This window comes from Dermacentor albipictus, chromosome 6 (assembly GCF_038994185.2).
Source record: "Dermacentor albipictus isolate Rhodes 1998 colony chromosome 6, USDA_Dalb.pri_finalv2, whole genome shotgun sequence".
NCBI classification, from domain to species: Eukaryota; Metazoa; Arthropoda; class Arachnida; order Ixodida; family Ixodidae; genus Dermacentor; species Dermacentor albipictus.
This window is the reverse complement of record NC_091826.1, coordinates 34982791-35004961: the sequence shown is the minus strand read 5'-3', so window position 1 is coordinate 35004961 and position 22171 is coordinate 34982791. Positions and strand designations below refer to the sequence as shown.

General features: G+C 47.6%; 1 protein-coding gene across 10 annotated transcripts; it reads right to left on the bottom strand.

Annotated features, from left to right (window-relative positions):
* Positions 1 to 401: 401 nt before the first annotated feature.
* Positions 402 to 20324, bottom strand: LOC139046848 (PC-esterase domain-containing protein 1B-like). Of its 10 annotated transcripts, XM_070520762.1 has the most exons (15): positions 19498 to 19793; positions 19349 to 19428; positions 16125 to 16345; positions 15041 to 15257; positions 12003 to 12172; positions 10437 to 10578; positions 10306 to 10353; positions 9874 to 10068; positions 7837 to 7899; positions 7622 to 7711; positions 7408 to 7497; positions 3550 to 3633; positions 3349 to 3423; positions 3150 to 3221; positions 402 to 935 (listed from the first exon to the last, which is right to left on the bottom strand). In XM_070520762.1, exons 1-14 carry the CDS (start codon positions 19571 to 19573, stop codon positions 3183 to 3185), a joined length of 1590 nt encoding a protein of 529 aa, XP_070376863.1. In that variant the 5' UTR covers positions 19574 to 19793; the 3' UTR covers positions 402 to 935; positions 3150 to 3182. The 10 variants fall into 10 exon arrangements, with proteins under 10 accessions (XP_070376863.1, XP_070376865.1, XP_070376860.1 ...); XM_070520764.1 differs by lacking the exons at positions 3150 to 3221; positions 19498 to 19793 and adding an exon at positions 20305 to 20324; XM_070520759.1 differs by lacking the exon at positions 3150 to 3221.
* Between the last annotated feature and the right edge of the window lie 1847 nt (positions 20325 to 22171).

Here is a 22171-nt window from a genome sequence, read left to right as displayed (position 1 = left end):
CTACAGTAAACTACCCTTGTAATGATGTCATCGGGAAAAGAAAATTGGCTTCAATACAAACTGTATTTCGGCGAAAAGCAGAGTAGCTGGAGTCGCAGTAACGCGGGAACACGAAAAAAAATTTGAATAAAGCAATATTTCGGATGTAGCGATTTCGTTATACCGAGAGTTTACCGTTTTTTCTTTTTTTTTTTGAAACGCAAATTAAGGGACGAAGAGCGGGCGCATCACAGTTTTGCTGGCGCTCCTCTCCGGCACTTTCACTTGTCACAGACTCGGAGACTTCAAAACGTGTAAATAGTTTTCCTGCGCGTCCCTGGGTACTACACTTACCGTCGTACTTCTCACCCCAGGCACAAATTCAGTCGCCAGATGGCTTAACGCATACAGTAGCGTAACAAAGTCGGCGTTTATTTGCGCTGGCACGTCCACCAAGAGCGCCGGGCCATAAGGCAGAATTTTTGACCACGGCATGGTTGCGGCTTTGCGGATGCTAACACTCACAGCGAGACTGACTGGACAGCCTGGCTCAGTTCCGGGGACGTCGACCGACAACTTGAACTGGTGGACTGGGCGGAAAAGGCCAAGCATGCCCAGGGCCTTACTTGAGCCCAAACCCTCAGCCACGTCCCTCTTTACCCTTCCCCCTTTCAATACAGTTTATCATCACCACAAATGAGTATAAGCAACATTCCCAAGGTTAAACGAAACGGGTCCACACGTGGAAATCGTCTTGCGACGTGGATGGCAGCGGTGGGCTTGACACGTCTGCGGGGGAAGTCACCGCTCCGATAGTTCGCGTCTTGCTGGCAGTGGCCGGAACTCCGGGACTTGTCCTACAGCTGGCACGATCCACGTTGTGAAGTTGAACCTTGGGTGTTGGGACGTCGTCGCGTGTTGGTGCCCGCCGTTTGCCCTTCGTCGCTCGACGCGTCCTGTGCAGAAGAACGTCTAAGGTAACGCGTTCGACTCCCGCGTGTCGCACGCGACTCTGCCTTTTACCCCACCCATCACCTATAGAGATACCCATCTCATCAACCCGGTGCATTTGAGCGGTAGCGAAGGGTTGCGTCTGCCAAGTAGGAAACTGCCCCTGGTGGCCCTCCTGCACTGTAAAATAATTTACACCCTTAAAAGTGAAAAAGGGTGTAAATGTGTCTATAACTCACGCCACTGGGGTGTTATTTATGTAACTGACACCCTAAGGGTGTGAGTTATGGACACATTTACACCCTTTTTCACTTTTAAGGGTGTATATTATTTTACAGTGTGATGCCGCTATAGCTGCTGCCATGAGGGCAGACTCCTCTAGCTCTGTAATTCAGTAAATTAAGCCTGGGTTTAAAGATAACAACAAGAATGTTTCTGTAGGGCAGAGTGAGCTCTGTCTCTCGCATTCCGGGAGACGCAGCCAGTAACCAACCTCCAGTAATATATCCACAGCCGCTCTTCGCGCAACAAGCCGCGCTCAGATGGCTACCGGAAAAAGGAAGTCCTTCAGTGCCGCACACTAGCACTGACAACTCCACGTGGATAACACCTCCCGAGCGGTTTCTTAACGTCGCAAGAAAGTTGCGTTAAGGAGGATATACGCGTACCTGCTGCACTGACGCCAGCTGCAACCTATCTATGGGTTCTAGAACTCCAGCCAGCCTCTGGCGCGACCTGTGGTGCCCTTTCCCAGCTCCGTTCTCTGATCTGCCGCATCTCCTGTGGAACTGTCCCGAATGGCGCTAATCAAGGCGCCGCTACGTGTCAGAAGTGGGGCTACTCGGAAGCCGCCCACCTGACTACCATCTGTGGGTCCATATGGTCCCCACATATCCCCGTTTGATTTCGTAGGACGTAACCATACAAGTGGATATATATATAGCGCGCGTACATCTAAGATTTTGTGCCACAGGGCAAACTTGGAAAGAAAAAAAAACTGAAGTTAAGCGATAGCTTCCCCTATAGATAATCTGCTGATAGAAGCTGCTGACAGTGCCATAAGTTGGCGAGGACTATTGGTTACTGCAGTGCATTAAGGATCTACCCGCGTTACAAACCAAACTAAGATCGTTTAGATGACACGTCGTGCACTGGTATCACAATCGGCCTATCGAATCGCCACCTTTGATTACGCTGTGACTAGGGTAGGCCAAGCTTTGCTTTAACTGTATTAAGGATTAGCCCTGTACACAGTCGTCGATGCAGTCGGTGGGAAAGCCAATGATAGCTGCGGTATGTGTATTGCCGCGCTATCTCAACTGGTAGGGCATCGCGCGCGTAATCCAAAGACGTGGTATCGTTCCCCACTAGCGGAAACTTTTTTCCCCACCTGCGGCAACCTTTTTCATCCACTTTCAATTCCATTAATTTATAACTTCTTCATTTTCAATTAGTAAGTGCAAGTGATTTCCCCTCTTTTGTACTTAACGTCTGTTTGTTGGCTTCTTATGATATGATTAATAAAAATCGGGCCCCTCGGCTAAACCCCCTTTCATCTCGTTCATTACACAACGAGGCTCTTGAATCCGGCAACATTGATGCCTTCAGGTGGCACGCGTGGGTTTATTGACCAGTTGCCTTCAGTCAAAAAGACCACGTACTCATGACGCCTGCGGCAGAAAGGACGTTCCACATCCGCCGCCAAGGTTTCCGAGTGGTGGCGCTGGCTAACACTCCAAGGGTTAGTTCTCCTAGTAACACAAATACCCCAGAATGTGGACGGGAAAACGGCGCCGCGGTAGCTCAATAAGTAGAGCATCGCACGCGTAATGCGAAGACGTGGGATCGTTCCCAACCTGTGGCAAGCTGTTTCTTCATCCCCTTTCATTTCCATTAATTTATCATTTCTTTAGTTCAATTATTAGGTACAAGTAATTTCCCCCGTGCTCTCCTTGGTGTCTTTGTTGGCTTCTTATGATATCAAAAAATCGGGCCCCTCCGGTTAACCCACTTTCTCCTCGCTCTTTCAAAGTTGTTTCATCAAAGGTGTTGCAAGTGTTCCTACCGAACAACGACTGAACGAGAGCGCTGCTTTCGTCCTATAATACAAAATATCGTGAATTGGTCTACAGTTATTGATCAAATCTACAAAGAACTATGGTTTCCAAACATACACTGAACATATCCTTGAACAGGGACGTCGCGTATGTGCCATTTACCTCTCGTATTTCATTGCCACCATAGATGTCACTCTAAGGATGCTCGGCTATGGGTCTGCTTTCATTGATCTCCTAAAATACAAGAAGGTAGTAACTTTTAGGGCTCGGCGAAAGCACTTTTCATTCTAGATACGGTATGGTCGCTGTACTGTTGCATATGGTTGCCAAGCGCTGGAGAGTTTTGAAACAAACTGCTCACCTCTACTATCATAGCATTGATATCAATGGTGTCACTGCTCAATGGGTCACGGAGAACACTAGTTTCGTTTTCTTCCTAGAATAAAAAAAGAAACGATAACGAAGTGAATTTCCAGATATGATTTCATCAATCCTACTATCACTGGCAGGTCAAGAATGTGCTTGTCAAGCACTGAAGATTAGTGAAACCTACGCTACTCACTTCAAATATGATAATCATGTCTGTGGTATCAATGACATCGCTTTCCCGGAATGAATCGCGAAAAACGCCAGTTTCACTTTCTTCCTAGAAGAGAAAAAGAAAGCATCATAGCACTTAGCTTTACTGCTATATGCACCTCTGAAAATTTCATTTTTTGTCGTAAAGTTTTGAAGACGAACTAGGCTGTCAAAATAATGGGAGAGTAGGAAAACATTAAATTGTGTTGCGACTTATAAGAATCATTTGGAAAGATAAAATTACGATCAATGTTTTCTTGAGTTTCACAGCGGTACCAAACACCGCCACGTCGGTGTGACGTCACAGATAGCAAAGTACGTTCTCTTTCTTGGGTCGTTTTTTTGTCATTACAAGCTCGAGAAACTTGCGAAGCTTAGTCTTTCCTTTTTAAGAACATACTGTATATAGTCCATTCTCGCCGATAAAAAGCTTAACTGCGTCCCGAGCAGACATCGTCAAAATCCATGACGTCATTGAAAGCTAGTTCGGGAATTTCAAGGAAGCGTTGGCACCGTCTCTCTTTCTTTCATTTTATTTTCTAGCTTACAAAGCATGTTCTGCCGGTATTACCAGCGTGTGCGCGTGTTATTTTATTGTGCTGTAGAAGGGCAATTTACTCATCATCATCATCAGCCTGGTTACGCCCACTGCAGGGCAAAGGCCTCTCCCATACTTCTCCAACAACCCCGGTCATGTACTAATTGTGGCCATGCCGTCCCTGCAAAGTTCTTAATCTCATCCGCCCACCTAACTTTCTGCCGCCCCCTGCTACGCTTCCCTTCCCTTGGGATCCAGTTTGTAACCCTTAATGACCATCGGTTATCTTCCCTCCTCATTACATGTCCTGCCCATGCCCATTTCTTTTTCTTGATTTCAACTAAGATGTCATTAACTCGCGTTTGTTCCCTCACCCAATCTGCTCTTTTCTTATCCCTTAAGGTTACGTTACACGTTACGTTACACAATTTACTAATGCAGTTCAAATAATTTTTGTCTGCGGACTCTCTTTAATTACGGTATAAGTGTCTCACAGCTTTCAGACTTGCCGAGTATGCGCCAAGTGTGGAGAAGTTCCACATCTTCGAAAATGTGCATCAGTACGCATTTAAAGCCAGAACTTCATTGCAATCTTCTAGCAGTTCTTAGAGAAAAGAAGCTGAAGACCTCAATAAACGTTTGCTACCAAAAAAATGTACGTTTTAACTTCCTCCTTTAAATCAGTAAACCTCACCAACGACACTTCTCAGGGAATGTCATAGAAACGGCAATCTGATTCCCGCGTTTTGGATGGGGGCTCTTAGAGGGGGATAAAAAACATCTTATCTGGGCCCACATTTCGTAACGTTCTACTTCCTTTTACTTCGACAGGAATTATATCGACACTACAGGCAGATTTCTGCCGTCGCCGTCGCCGTGAGGTTCCGCATAAAGTCCAATTAGGGCAATAAAAATTGGAGGACGCTTAAGCTTCGCCTTCAAGAGTGGAACGCGACAGCGTTCCCGTCGACCCGGCAAGGGGTGTAAGACAATGGGCTACGGCACAGCGACTACGCGCCCCGCATCGGACGCGGTGAGCGTCGAGCAACGCAGCGTTCGGCGCGGCAACGAAAGGTGCGCCTGAGCAAGCGACGCACGCCTGAGCCTTAGAAACAGCTCGTTTCTAAGGCAACACCGCATTCACTAGAGGCGCTTTTGTACCGCTTTGAAGCATCGAACTCGTGGCTGAGTGGTAGTGTCTCCGTCTCACACTCCGGAGACCCTGGTTCGATTCCCACCCAGTCCATCCTGCAAGTTGTTTTTTATTCATGAAATGCCTGCTGGGATTTATCGCTCACGGCCAACGCCACCGACGCCGACACCGACGACACCGGCTTTTCTGCGACACGAGCTCCTTAACGCTATCGCGTTAAAATGGTCGCCGCACGCCCTATGCCTTATGTGCGAGTGAAAGCGTGCGAGGGTGAGGCGGCGATTGCTGCTAAACTTCACGTACGCAAGGGAGGAAAGCTGGTAGGAAGCGCGCCGTCTTACGTCGCGAGCAAGGCTCCGGGTGGGGAGGACGGTATGGAGGGGGTGGGGCGTTTTCAGGGCGACCCGGCCGGGCTGCTGTATATTGAAAGCCATCTGCGACGGGTACAGATCGAGTCCGCGCTGCGCTGTGTTTTTGCGTTGATGCGAACGGTAGCACTAAGACCAATCAGCTCCTCGCTGCTTCTGCCGCGTTTCCTCTCTGTAGCGTCTTGACAGCGAGTTTGTGATTCATCTAGTGAGATGTGTCCATGTTTGCTTGTGCGCGCGTGACACCGTGCTTGTTAATTTAGTTCGTACGCCTAGGTTTACAAGTTTAGACGGCCGATAAATCTACTATCCTCACTTCGTATATACACAGTTCTCCACTAATTTGCTGGCGCAATCAATACTTCGCCTAGCAGGCGAAATCGAGACCTTTTTCAATCTCATTTTCTTACAATGCGGCGCGCTGAGTGGCCGGTTTCAGCAGTAATGATGGGAATGTGGCTTGCAATTTCCGGCTCAATGTCGGCGGGCGAAAATAACCGAAGAAAGTCGCCCATTCGCTTGAAAGGCGAAGCATCTAGAGCGATAGCAAGGTATTAGACAACTACACGAAGTACATTCCCTATTTTTATTGGCCGTATAGAACGCAGCAAACGTGCGCTTACTAATTACCTTAACCAGCGTGGTGCCAAGCGCATACAGACAAACGTGAACAGACCTCACTCGATGACCGCGAACACTCATTCTCAGAACACTGGCATGATGAAGAGCGCAAACAGAGGGGAGGGTGCGAACGCTTCTTCTTCCTCTCGCTTTAACGCGTCTCCGAAACTTGAGATTACGCGACCTGCAGTGCTAGGCGCGCGGAAAGACAGCGCACGCACACACCACACCCCGTACAGCGAACACCAGCCATCTCGGCTCGCCTATGGCTTGCGCCCGCCCGAAATTACCTCCAAGATGGCGCGCGGGCAGCCGTGTGTATCCACGACAGGGCTGGCGGAGACGTACGCTCACACCCACCCCCTGCGCGCGCTTCTTCGCAGGAACATCGGATGAGCACGAAGCCTTTGACTTTATATGTATCTTTATATAAGATAAAGATAAAGATAAAGTTATAAGATAAAGATAAGATAACTTTGACTTTATATGTAACCTCACGGCAACGGCGACGACAACGGCGCAAGTTCGCTTGGAGTGTCCATGTAAATGCTATCGCATTAAACTAAGATGGCAGGGAAATGCAGCCCCCAGTGTAAGGAAATGAAGATGCGCATAGTATATACTTCAACACATGATACAGTTGTCGCTGTGTTTGAGGTTAGATTGAGGACTGCCTCGATCAGTTTCATAGAACATAAGACATGAAACTATTGCTACAGCACAGAACGTTCTACAAAAGTCTTACAGTGAGATGTATGCTATTGAATAGGACTCCAAAACGATGCTGTATGACGTAATTCCACGCCTACCTCATCACTGCCATAGATGTCACTGAGTGCGAGGTGAGTTCTATGAATGCCTCCATTCTCTTACTATAATCAAAATAGAAAACTATGCATTACATTCTTAAATATTCCACAAAATCTGTTGAGTAATGCACAGTGGCGAAAAGACGGACGCCTGCTATACACATACATCATCACTGCTACCGGTGTCGCTGTGTGTGAGGTCAGATCTAGCACTGCCTCGGTCTGTTCCCTAAAATCTCAGATATGAAACTATGTACAACATTCTTAAACATTCTTCAAGATATGTTGCATGTGCTATAGACTGTTGAGAAATGCACAAGGACAATAAGACGGACACCTGCTATACACATACCTCATCACTGCTACAGGTGTCGCACCTTGTGACACTGCCACTGCTGTCGCTGTGTGTGACGTCAGATGTAGGACTGCTTAGATCTGTTTCCTAAAACATAAGATATGGGACTATGAATTACATTCTTAAACATTCTACAAAATATGTTGCAATGTGCTATAGACTGTTGAGAAATGCACAAGGCCAATAGGACGGACACCTGCTATACACATACCTCATCGCTGCTACAGGTGTCGCAGCATGTGACACCGCTACTGCTGTCGCTGGGTGTGAGGTCAAATCTAGGACTGCCTCTATCTATTTCCTAAAACATAAGATATGAAACTATGTATTACATTAATAAACATTCCACAAAATATGTTACTATGTGCTATAGGCTGTGGAGAAATGCACAAGGACAATAAGGATAGACATCTGTTATACACATACCTCACCACTGCTAACGGTGTCGCTGTGTGTGAGGTCAGATCTAGGACTGCCTCTGTCTGCTTCCTAAAACATAAGATATGAAACTATGTATTACATTCTTACACATTCTACAAAATACGTTACAATGTGCACGGCTAGCTGCTGACCGACTTAGTGCACTGCAGAGCCATTCCCTAGACATGCAGGGGTGCGTACGTAGACTCGAACACCACTACAAGGGCCGTTACATATAGCCTGTGGGTGTGATCTGGCCGATCAATCGGATGACGTTAACTAGCATAAACACAGTTAGGGTGAGCTTCGCTTGATATCTTGCGGCCAGACAGTGCACCAACCAAAGACAGGTTTCCGGCCTACTGGCCTGGGCCACTAGGCCTAACCAGTGCGCCGCTTCAACGGGAGTTGACGACAGCTGATGCGGTTTGTGGAGGTGGTTGGGTGCCGAGTTCGGCAACGCCATTTTTTTCTTTCTTTTTCAGGTAAGGGATAAGCTTGCTTATGCTGTATATCAATAACCACCGAATATCATCCGGGAGTGAACGTGTACACAACTTAATTCACCTCTTTACCTTAGTAACCATTCTCCATAATCTGTCCGTAACCGAAGATGCCGCCGTATGGAAACTAGGTAAGAGGACCGCTCTCGTTCGTTTTGTAGAATGCCAAATACAAAATCACTTGCCAGTTGCCATAGTAACAAATCAGCACGTCCCCCTCGCCCCTCCTTTTCTATGATGCATAATAGGGAGTTATAGCTCAGCGGGTTTACGAGTCAGCAGGCCCAGCGGGCGAACGGAGACGCCACTGCGCATGCGCCGAGGGCTGACGCGCGGCCAGTGTGTCGCTCGCTGGTATCCTCCTCTCCCCAGCTGAGCGCGCGCCCAGCGAACCAGCGCTTTTGCGAAACAAACATGGCGACCACCCGCACGAGACAGCGGCATGTCGTCGGCGTCGTCTTCAAGCGCGGCGCTGGCTCGCCTGCAGGCGAAAGAAGCTCGGAGGTGCTTCACCACTGAAGAGGACTTCCGCATCCTGCGGGCGGTTTCAGTACCGAGGTCGTCTGGCGACGATTTCAAGTGCAATGACCGCGATCGAGAACGCGAAGCGAGCCTCCAGCCTAGTTCGACAGGTGGCGCAACAAAGCGCTCCCATCTAGAGTGCCCCTGTATGTGCATATATGCAGGAACACTACTACGATCGACCGAGCGAGGGATCGCCGAGCTAAAACGTCCTTACGTGCGGCGCCTTGCTGCCGTCCCCACTCGCCCCCTAGGCCGGTAGCCCCAGTGGCGTAGCAACAGGGGGGGCCGGGGGGCCGTGGGCTCCGGGTGCAAGGGGCCAGCGGGGGGGGGGGTGTCATATACGTCTGAAGACACCCCTCTTTCCACCGGCTACACCCGGGGTGGGGGGGGGGGAGTTACAGAAGACCTATGGGCCCCGGGTACCAGACGACCTAGCTACGCCACTGGGTAGCCCTGTAAGGATTGGGGGCTCAATCCCACCGTTCGTAACCAGTTGTCAAGATTGGAGTCGGGCATGAATTAGATGGTAGCTGGCCCATGCCGTCGTCCAACTTATCCACGCTGAGGACGTTGATGAAGGGAAGGACTGCTTCTCATCGAGAACGAGGAATATGGGTTTATTTACAGTATCTACATAAGGACGTTGCAGTTCATCAGTCTAGCATGACTGCGAGAGAAAGTACCCTCGAGCAGCCGCACAACAGCGGTTTATGAACACTCGGTCCTCCCTCGATCTCAAGGGTAGGGAAACGTTCGACCAGTCATCGTAAACGAGTCGCTTCTCTGCACGAGGGATTACCACACACACACACACACACACACACACACACACACACACACACACACACACACACACACACACACACGCACACGCACACGCACACGCACACACACACACACACACACACACACGCACACACACACACAAACACACACACACACACACACACTTCTCTGCGCGAGGTCCACGGTCTTCAACCGACGTCAGACGGACTTCGTAGAACTCGGGGCTTACTTCAGGAAAGGTGCCTTTTATTCCCCGAGCTGACCCCCGCAGTGCGGCCGGTTGCCCAATTGTCTTGCGTCTCGAACGGCGCGTGGGAAGGGGCCTCGAACTACGTTCCCTCGGAGACTCCCCCGCTCGCGGCAGACCGGGTAGGCGGTGTCGTGTTCCGGCACAAAGCCTGCTTCGTCGAACTCGTTTCGGCTCCTGCGACGGAGAGTCGAGGACGCTCGTATTGTCCTCCGGACACAGTCGACCTAGTGACGCTGCGGCTAGAGGGTTGCGGCGGCCTTGCAGGAAAAGTTTGACGCCGCTGTCGCAACTGGCTGGGAAAACTTGCACCTCAGCAGGCCGTTCTTAACAGCCCGTAAAGTCGCTAAGTTATAACTCCCTAATATATTTCTCGCAAAACATCACACAAGAGTGGCGTGTATGCAGCCTCACCTGCTTCATAGCGAATCCTTCGTAATCAAAGGCGTCATTATACCGGCTCTAGAATGCAAAAGATTCGATCACTCATGCTGCCTTACCATATAGACTGCGGCTTCCGCACGATCGATGTGCCCGGAGCTTACCTCTTGCGGAGCTAGCTCACTTCCAAAGATGTTGCTCTGCGACAATTCTTCAGAAAGATAGCTGTCATCTGTGCCCGACTCCTCAGACACATCAATGGCGTTTGCTGAACATCGTTTCTCGCTTGCGGTGAGGAAGCCGCAACTGAAGGAGAAGGAAATGGATCAGGAAATGAGGTTGAGGAGTAAAACTCTTGCTTGGGCTAGTTGGTTCATGCTTGAAGCAGTAAAGGCAAGGCGCAGAAGGCCAGGACTCAAGAACAAGAACACAAACGACAGGACCGGCGCCTTGCCTGTCGTTTGTGTCCTTCCTCTTGAGTCCTGGTCCTCTGCGCCTTGCCTTTGCTACTTCGAGGTTGAGGAATCCAATGGTATAAATACTGAAACGAATTTTTTTTGTACAGTCCAGTGCTGCGCTATTGAATCCTTAGGGCAAGATGATTTAGGGCCATAGGAACTGGTGAAAGCTCGGATGGGGCCCCGCACGTACTGTGCTTATGACGTGCTGCCTGACGTAACGTATGATGTGCTGCATGACGTAATGTGCAGCTCCCGTCATTTCCGACTCTAGGGCGGTGAAACGCTTTGCTGCTGAATGTAGAATCATGCATACGAGGCGGATTCAAGGTTTGGCTGACAGTATCACGGCGCGCGAACAGCCGCACAAACCTCGAAACCGCATTCTTATCGAGCGCCAAATTGTCACGCTTCTGTGAGGTCCCAGTACCTGAGAAACCACTGTGAAGCAATTTCTTACTCCTTGTTTGTGCACTGTTCTATTGCAAAGCAGGCGTGTGTGATGAGTTTGTAGGCACGTTACGAATAGACTTTTGCATTCTGGAATATGTGCATGAGCAACAGCGATTATACTTTCAAGAAGGTTAAATTAGTGTACATGCAATGGACGCGCTTTACCTGACAGTTCAGATTCGCAGACCCGACGATTGTGCTCGGCGCTATTGCATGTGACTTTTGTGTTGTTTGTTTTTCTGGGCACAAGCTCGCGTAATAAAGAGTTAATATTCTTAGCTCAGAGTATTCACAGTGCTTAGTCATTAAGAGGGATCACGTCATAAAACCTTAAGTGTAGAGATTGCTGACAGATTACAATACCTTTACAACACAAGGTTACAGCGTTCTAGACAGCTATGGTGGAGGAGACTGTACAGAGCTCCTTTGCTCTTCAGTGCGCTGTATTGCATACGACAAAAAATACTCTAGAGCAATATTACAGCTCTACAAAGTTATTTGTGTGATTAACTTTTTTAAGGAAGCAACTAGGAAAAAGAGAACACACACTTTAAAGCTAGCGTTGCTCTCGGCGTAATGCCTCTAAACGAACCGTGAAAGGTGTCATGCTACCTAAAATGTTATTCCTGTAATCACCGCAACTACAAGAGAAAAGTAGCCAGCATTGGTAAACCACTTTCCAAACCAGGGCAACTTTCTCTTTTATATTGAAAGGTAAAGAAACTGTGACGATATGGTTTCGTGATGAAGATAGCCATGGGATGAAAACGGGTGTTGGCCAACTCAGCGATGCGCAAAGGGTCTGTTAGGATCACTTGCCTGTTAGGCAGTTCCTCGCCCCATGACAATGCAAGGTGCGTTAGGATCAGATTCGTGCAAAGGCGCACCGCCACAGGATGCCAGTGAATTCCGTCTTCATCTCGGTACTCAAGCATCATACGCAGGTAGTAGTGAATGTCAACGACATCAACGCCAAACTTCGAAGCCGTCTGCAAGTTACCCACAAAATAAACTTGTCAAGGTATGTCAACAGTTTTGATGAGAAGAAACAACTGTGATCTACAAAGCCTGCTTGTGCTGTGTTCCTGCCCTGGTTTCAGAGTGATTATAGCATATAAAGGACACCCCAGCTAAAGTGGAGCATCTCTTAAAATAGCGAAGCCTTCTTTGTGGGTGAGACCAACCGTGTGTTGGCAGCCTACTGAATAAGTCGCCAGTGTTTTCCGTGCTCCTAGTAAGTGGGAGTAGTAACTAATTATTTAAGTCTTAATTGTTAATTTTACAGGTGCGATTCCAATGCGAGTAGAGTAATACATTTAAAAACATATCACTTTGAATTGTTTACGACATGCGACGTTTTTCATAGCTTTATTTTCCCGCATTAAAGAAAGCTGCTGCGTCATACAACCAATGACCCGCAATGACTTTTTAATGGTATCGCCGGTTTTATTTTCCTAAGCGTGATAAAAGCATCTACGCGAACGGTAACGCGTCGCAAAAAAAGAAAACAAAAAAAAATAACTGAGAGACGTTCTTTACATGTGCTCTCCAAGCTTGTATCAATATTATGGCCATAGTGTTGCGAAACAATTTGTTATTTATCCACTACTTGTAATTCTATCAATGAGAACCACAGAAACACCGCAGGCTTCTCCAGGGGGTTGCTAATAACAAACAATTGGTTTCACTCATACAAAAAGGTTTGCTTTAGTTTTTTCTTTCAAAACTTGCTGCTTCGCGTAAGTTGGCACTGAAGGCCTATTTAGCGCCAGCGAACAAGGACAGAAGGGAGACGACACCACAAGGCGCTATCAAGTTGATGTTAGCGCATTGTGGTGTCTTTTCCCTTCTGTCCTTGTTCGCTGGCGCTAAATATGCTTTCCAAGTAAGTTTGCCAACTCGCCCAACAAATGGCAATGCCAAGTTGACACGGTTGCTATATTAGATGTATTAAAGCCAGAAATACCTGAATAATGTTTGGTGCCTTACAGCAGCTGCATGTACTCAATAACAAACAGCTTTTATGCTACCGGCTCTCCTGCCAAAATAGTGACGATGGTGGCTATGAGCACTCTCTTTCAAACGGGTCGGAGGCCCATTCTGCCAAGCACCAATCACAAAGCCGAGTTAATTAAAGCTTATACTGGTGCAGTTAAGTCCTATAATATTTTCATACACTAAACAGTACATCAACGACAATTTAACGTTCTGTTAATTGAGCGGTATTCCCTCCTTCGCGACAACAATCTTCCAGTCATCTTTTTATTTTTCTCTCCAGGCAAATTTATTCACCTTTCCCCTGCTGGTCTCAAAAAACAAAAACCCCTAAAGCCTCGGTGAGAACTACTGACTCCGCATTTATTGCTGGACGGATATTCGTGACACTCTAACAATATATGCACAATGGTCTGCACAATTCACATGCACATGCATATGCACATGCACATGCACATGCATATGCACAATGTGCACAATGCACATTGCAGAGTGCACTATATCTCCGCGTTCTCGAGCACACGATCGGGGGGACGTATTCTGCGACGATCACTTTCGGCGATAGTATAGCCTCGGCTGTCACGGCGCGCGCTGATTGGCTGGTCGAGCAAAATCGGATGAGCGGATTGGCTGGCTGAGCACGCGAAGTCGACATAGTATCGCCGAAGTGATCGCCGCAGAATCTGTCCCCTGGCTTCCGACATTGGAAATTGGACATTGAACATTGGGATTGCCATAAAACCTTTCCTTTACGATTTAAATTTTTTTTCTGAAGTCCTATATTTCTGATGCCCGCACTTCACCTCCGTTGCTGCTATCCGATACTGTTTGTAAATCTGACTCTATGTGCAAACTCCTTTTCTGTGGCCATCATTCACCCCATCAGCGTATATAGTGTGCCCCAGCTAATGTTAGCCAAGCTGTTAAACGAAAAAAAAATATTAAAGAATCATGGTGCAAGGTACAATTATAAGACGTATCGTATTCGGTCGTCAGCGTTCTGACAACCGAACACAGTAGTTCTTAAAATCGTATCTTGCACCGTGTTCATTTAATATTTTCTTTTTCGTTGAACAGCTACGTTAGCTGGAACACCCTACGTAATATTTAATGGTCAGTATCTTTTCTGGGACTTAGTGATTCATTGAGCTTAGTGCTTAGTGCTTCATTTAACAAGGATGAAGAGCCAAACATATCACGTCGGTATTTTTACATTTCATCTTCACAGCGCTGCACGCATTTTACTCGCGTTTCTTCAGACCAGGCCCGTTGTTTGAAGGACTGGATCGGCGCAGAGAAGCGAACGCCTAAAATAGCTGCGGAGAGGCGAGGTAAGCGAGATTTTTGAAAAGGGTTAACTATCGCAGGCGGTTGGCACGACAGGCAGGGTTGGCGCCTAACTAAGTCGGTTATTCATATATTGTAACGTCAGAGCCCTAGAATGCTTTAAAGATGGAAGGGGCTTTGATGACAAGCACAAGCAAAACGCCGAAATACTTCAAAATAAGAACGGGAACAGCGCAACACGGGAACAGCGCTGTCCTGTGCTCTGTCCTGTGCTTTTTACTCGCTCGTCCTTGTGTTGCACTGTTCCCGTTTTTTATTCTAAAGGTGAACCAACCAGCCCCTTTGAACACACTGTTGGAATACTACGCGGCGCAGGAGAATGAAGCGAGCGCAAACAAAGTCACCTATTACATTCTCCGCAATTACAATTCGCAGCTATGAGACTCAATTACACAAGCCGCAGTTGCAAGGAAAGGCCAGTTGCGCAAACTAACACAGTGCCAAATCAGTGCAGCCCGTCATTCCACTTGGGCTGCGCCAGCAAAATGTGGACGAGACTACACAGGCAAACACACCTCTTGGCAGAAGTAGTTGGCCTCGTTGACGTGAAATCTAAGCGTGTACTTGAGAAAGTCAAGCTCTGGGGGGACGAGAAATCCACCGTGCACGTTCTGGGATGGAGGCGCTGCAGTCAGCCATATCGCAATGGAACTTTGGGGAAGGACGCGCCTGAGCTCCCCGAAAAACAGGTGCAGGTTTTTCTTGTACTCGTCGACGCCACAGGGTCCCCACCTGCGGACAAGTGCACTTCGCGATTAACCTTTCGACCGCGTATCCTCCCGACACTCCACGAACATTATAATCGCTCACTAATTCCAATACTCTTCAAAATCAATTCGTGCACGATTACTCGAAATATTCATCCTAGATACAAAGTTGGATGTTTACAAGAACTAAAGGTAAGTGGTCTGTTCATTTCGGACTGTTCGGACTGGGTTTTGGACTGTTCATTTCGGCCGCTGCTGATTGGATGCAGCTGTACGAGATCGGAAGAGCCGCGCGGCCTTAGCCAATCAGCAGCGGCCGAAATGGACAGTCCACTAGGTGGACTCATGCAGAATACCCCCATCCACCCGGGTTTGCCGAGTTTGGTTCCCAGTTTCCCAGTAGTTTTTATAAAAGCGTGCTGTCGAATCCACGATATTGATACATGCTTTTTGCCTTTTTTCCCCCTGCATTTTGTCTTGTGTTGTCTCGCAAATCACACACGACATACAACACGCTTCCGAAAAGTGACACGACTCGCTATCGTGAGTCAAAATTGTGTGCGACTGCCCATCTCGGAGATACATATGACATGCAAGAAAGGCTTCAGACAAGAGGGGTTCTAACTTGCGTGACCAGTGGACGAAGAAGTTACCGCAAACGCTCACTTGTGCAAGTGTGCACACTGCACAAATATGAATGGGAGCACGTGTTGAAACCGCGGTTCCTCAAAACGCGAAACACCGAATTGTGCTATTTATTTGTGTTTGAATCAAAACTCTTTCTGATGACAATCTTTTTTTACACTACAGATCAGAACGATAAACATTACTGGATATAAACGGAAAACTACCGTTACCTTTCACATTGGCACAGAGCATACGTGCGACTTACCTCGTAATATCCCAGAGGCACGAGCTGACGATGACAACGTCCGGGGAAATATCAGCCATGCGTGTCAAGACTGTCTGCACGTATTCACTGTAGATCTTCGTCAAAAAGTAGAAATAAATCGTCGTGTGGTCATTGCAAAATATTCTCTCTTCCAGATAGCCTTGGCCATTGTTCTGTTTTCCATGGTCTACCAGGTAATCTCCAAGGCAGCTCTCTTCCATCTGAAAATTGGTTTTCTTGTCTCTTTACATTTTCCAGGCATATGCCGATAAATCAACGCGCTTTCCTCCCGCTAAAAAACAAAACAAAAACAATTCAGCCGCTCAGGTTAGAGCTGGTTACAATTTCAACAGAGCAAGCAGACAACGACCTGTCATGGTGGCTTAGTGGCCATGGCATTGCTCTGCTAAGCCCGGGCCACGGCCAAGGCGGCCGCATTTCGATGCGGGCGAAAGGTAAAAAGGCCCGTATACCGTACGTTGGGTGCCCGTTAAGGAAATCCAGGTGGTCAACGTTAATACGGAGTCACTCCCTACAGCGTGACTCATAATCAGATCAAGGTTTTGGCCCTTAAAGCCCAAGAATAAAAAGAAATTCAGCTGGAAATTAAGCCAGGAAAAGCATGGGCTGAATTAAGTGTCGTATTAACTGAAATGTACACATAATGTGGAAAAGCGGAATGAAACTGGACAGACAGACAACTTGTCGCAGGTGGGAGACTAACCCACATCTTCGAGTTTCATTGCCTGTTTGTTTTATATGGTTTTTAGTTTTTTTTTCGCTAACAATAATTTGAGCCCATCGCTTGTCCTTATTGTCGCTGGGACTACGAGGGCGAACGCTGGCAACATAACAATACGTCGCCGTTCTGTGCAGGCAATAGATGAAAGTCCACGAGGGAATGCAATGTGGGCTTGTTGGTAGTGCATCTTCATGGGGAGTACGGTAGCGCGATTCAAAGACGGGACAAGAGAAGACACAAAGGGACACACATAGCGCTGTGTGTGTCCCTTTGTGTCTTCTCTTGTCCCGTCTTTGAATCGCGCTACCGTACTCCCCATGAAGATGAAAGTCGTCTTGATGTATGATCGAAGATCGAAGTACAGCCATTGTGTAAACCATATAGGTCACTGCCTCTCTGACAACAGTCCTGGCGGGGTGCGGGCTAATGTAACGCTCGATAACCGATCGACCCCTTTCGGGGATTAAGTATTTAGCGTGCAGTGACAGGATAAGAAGCCAGCAGATACGGACTCGATGTACGGCAGGCCTTCAATGAGGGTTATTAAAGCGAAAGCTTTACTGGCCGCGAACTTGCGATTTCGCCGTGACCGTGCTCCGAGGAGGCACATGACGTCACACCGCGTTCCTCGTCACATCGCGTTCCTCGTCGTTGCGCTCGCCTCCGCTCACTTCGCCAGCTGCGTCGCAGGCCTGATAGCATGTCGGAGGATTGAAAAGGAGAGCTCGCGTGCGCCGCAACCACAGTTGAGGCGGCAGTACGGACGGCGACAATTCTGATAAGCAGGAGGAGGCCTGGAATCGACATAGGAACGAGATGAAGAGGCAACGAATCGCCCAGGAAACAGACGAACAGCGCGCCGAACGACTGGCTAAACGCCGCAACATAGCTAGACAACCAGACTATAACCTGGACTTGCAATCAAGATTAACCAAGGCTAACCACGCTATGCCTTACCTTTCGCTACGTATATCCTGGCATAGCCGAGCTAAGCAACTGCCAATTTTTTTTCACGTGTCCGCGAAGGCGATCAATCTAAAATTTAGCTCTTGAAGGGGTATACTCTGTGTGTATCCACCAGTAGTGCAGATGCCCATTTAGTCAACTGCTGATTGGCCGGGCTGAGGTATGCGTCAGACGGAGACAGGCGCCTGCAGCCAATGGGTACATCAGCAGCAGACAAAATGGACCATGTCCAATAGGTGAACATTTACAGAGTACCCCCCTCCCCCCCCCCCCCCCTTAATGCAATGCTGCGGTGAACTGCAGTTTTCGGTGACGCCACTTTCACCGCATGCCAATTAGATATACAATTAGCGACGCTATCCGCAAGATCGAGTTCCTTAATATGCTGTAACTCGCGCAAAATTTCACGCGTTCACATTTCTGCAGAGCGCATGCAAATTCGCTTGCGTCGACAAACCACTCGCCGGAACTTTTCGCTGGAAGACCGAGACAGCTTTCGCACGACATCACGGACATAGTTTCCCACTGGTTCTACAATATGGCGGCTAGGATGACGTCAGTGCAGCATGTTCGCAGAAGCGGGTAAGCTGCTTCCATGTCATAGAGACGCGGTCGGAACGCTGCTGGCGTCTGCGCCTGAACCACGCAGGGACCGGCAGAACCACCGCGCGAGACGCCAACAGACGCAGCTTCCAATCGTGCTGGTCCTCCAACATGGCGGCAAAGATGATGTCACTGCAAGTCATCTTAGGTCAGTTTTCATTATCGTTATGCTCCGTCAACCGACCGTGAACTATAATGGAGCGACCTGTGAAGAGCTATCCTGGTAATTTATACATAGAATCTGCCACGTTGTCCTTCCGCAAGTGCATGGAACGCTGGAAGACTCGCATTAACACGAGGCTATAGCGTGCAGCTGTAAGGCTGGAGAAACGCAGCGTCTTTTGATCAATACGGGAAATTGAAGCACGAGTGCCCACAAATCGAATGGGCATTCAACCTTGTTAATGAACGCAGGTGAACGCTGCATCTTACGTCGTACAGATTGTATCTGCAGCGCCAATTGAAGTTACGAACGGGCCGCTTCCCTTAACGCGTTGGCTCAGCGTTCTCATTAAATCGATCACAACACGCGTGAACTCAACGGCGACAATGACGGCCTAACGGCTTAATTGCTGGGTGGAGGTCACTTACAAAGACCCTTACGCAAATGCGGTCCTTGAACGTTCGGAAAAAGATGCGCTGCTATAAGCCATGCGAGGAGTTCCGGTTACACGACGTCATTTGAATGGTGCTGCAGTGCCATGCGCCTCGCTAAGGACAAGTCGCGAAAAACCACGGACGATGCAAAAAAAAAAAGAAATCATATTAGTTCACTACATAAAGCGAAAAGGAGACGCTGATACGCTCTGAAAACGTATTTGTCTTGCACTAAATCATTTACATCCGCTGTAGCATTGGAAAGGGCAATATATACGCGTGGGGTGCGAATTAACGTGCAACTAAAACCGCATACCTTTTGCTTGAGCAAATCACTTGAGATGAGCGAATTCTCCTGGTACAGACAGACGAGATCCTTGTAGACGTCTCGAACGTCTGGAAGATAGAAGAAGAAACATCCTTAGCAGGTGCGCAAAAAAAATGATGTACAACGCCAGCACTTACTTGAGCACCCCAGAAACGCTAAGCGCTTTGTGCGTAGCAGCGAGCGAACGCACTCACTGGTGAATACGTACGGCATGGCGAAGCAAAGAAAACGCTTCGGCAAACGCACAGTCACTAGAATTCCAATTGCGATATCCTACAAAAAAAAAAATGCGGAACTTGTATCAGAGGCGTCCTTGTCTTGTCTTGTCTTGTGTCCCAGACACTGGGAACGTAACGTCTTCTTCTGCAGCGGAGTGCGTGAGGTTCATTCGAACGCTTTCGGGGATGCGTTGCTGACGTGACTATCCCCCCAAAAAGAACGCAAACTTTTTTTCTCCGACGCTGATGATGATCGCGGTTTGGCCTTTTACCAGTTGTCGCGCCACCTAAAATTACGCAAATAAACTAATAATGTATTAGATTAATAATAATAATGTACAGATTCAACGAATAATTGTTTGTTTCCTCTCTTACAGATGACACGGACACATTACATGACACATTATTACACATTACATTACATGACACGGACACATGCAAGTAGTTCCTTACAGCTAGGGAAGCTGCCGGGCTCCTTGGGCAATATAACGTCAATAACAATATAACGGCAATATAACGGCGATATAACGGCAATATAACAGAAGGCTGAATGCCCCTCAAGATGCGTTCCTCCAGGGCCGCGTCGTCTGCTCATCCGTCTGCTTTCCTGCTTTCCATCCTTTCAATACATCCTCCATTGTTAAAATGGAGGATGTGTCAAAACACATCAACATCACATTGTTGATGTGTTTTGACTCATTTTGTTATTTGTAATCATCTACTCACTTTGTGCCAGGCAAAGTAATCATGCGGCATGGTGATACTTGTACGAGCCAGATGTCTTCTCAAACCTGTGTATGTGCATATACGTACACCTATTATAAATGCGTACAATGTGAGCATTAGTGTATGTATATGTATTTCTCGCTTCCCTGTATTTCTTTTGATTTCTTCTCTTTCTTTCTTGGTATAGTAACAGTTTGTACGCTGCCTGTCACGCTCTGCCAGTCAAGCCCAATGTGGCTTTGGCAGGCCTGATGAATATATTTGGTTTTATAGAAATAATAAAAGAGCTCATTATTATTATTATTATTGTTGTTGTTGTTGTTGTCATTATTGTTATCATTGTTGTTGTTGTCATTATTATTATTATTATTATTGTTGTTGTTATTATTCTTATTATTATTATTATTATTATTATTATTATTGTTGTTATTGTTATTGTTATTATTATTATTATTATTATTATTATTATTGTTGTTGTTATTGTTATTGTTATTACTGTTGCTGTTGTTATTATTGTTATTATTATTGTTGTTGTTGTTGATGATGATGATGCAGTGACGCACCAAATATTTTTTGTTGTAACTATATGCTACGTTTCCATGAATTCCACAGCATGCCTTCGCTTATTCGATACGCTTTCTCAGCTGTTCAATGCAGCCTCTTAGCCAGTTTTATGAGAGCGAACGCCCTGATAAATGTTCAATGGCGCCGCACCGTCTGCTCGGCGTCTATTCGTCGTTTCCTCGCGAGGTTAGGCTTTCCCCTTGAGACCCCAGTATTGCGGGGAGGCAACGGCACAGACAGACCGCAACGTTCGATTGCACATCGCGGCCCCAATTCCCAAAAACATGCACCCCAAGTACCATCCCGGACGACACAGAGCAAGGGTAAAGACTCTTCACAAACGTTTTGGCATGGGACTGGGAGTGTATTATACGGATGCTAGTAGAACCAGCTCACACAGCTTCACCACAGTTTCTACGCGTCAGAACAACATAATAACGACATCCTTCAAAACCGCCTCGGCATGCATGGCAGAGGAGGCAGGCATCGCCCTTGCCATATACAGGACGCCGAGCGCCAAACTCATTCGGTTGTCATATCCGACTCACAAGCGGCTTGCTGGTTGTTTCTAAATGGAACGGCACCTAAATCAATAGTCAAAATTTAGGCAATCAACTAGAATGGCCCCACACTATCAGATAGTGTCTGGCACACGACGGACTGACAGCAAACGCGAGGGCAGACCGTATTGCACGGGGATTAAACGTCCAAGCAATGGCATGGCCAAGCGACGACCTTTAACCGAATTCTTGTGACATCCTTTTAAAACAAAAGCAGGAGCGGAGACGTTTTGGACACCCTCAGTCCAATTTAAATAGCCGAAAGGAGAGGGACTGGCGTCGTACTCAGACGAATACATACCCCAACCTGCATAACCTACGAAGAGTACATCCCACGAGGTTCACTGACGAGTGCCCGTAGTGCACAGACACACTCACACTAAAGCACATCACATGGGAGTGCCCCATGAGGCCTCCGCACATAGACAGCCCCATGTTACACCAACATCCACTAATGAGGAATAGGCAGTGGGAGGCATGGCTTGCGGACGAAGGCCGGGAGAGCCAATTGGCTCTTCTGGACCTAGCCCAGCGAGCCGCTCGTGCCAGTGGGGTCCTGGAATAGGGGCCCCAACCATCGTGCATTAATTTATTTATTTTAAATAAAGTATTTACTCACTCACTCACTCGCCACCGTCATTACGTACCATACTATACTCCGTTCCATACACAGCAGTCAACGCTGTGGAGGTTAGATTAGGATTGTAAAACTTTATTTGTCCAACAGATGTAGGGAAGGCTTT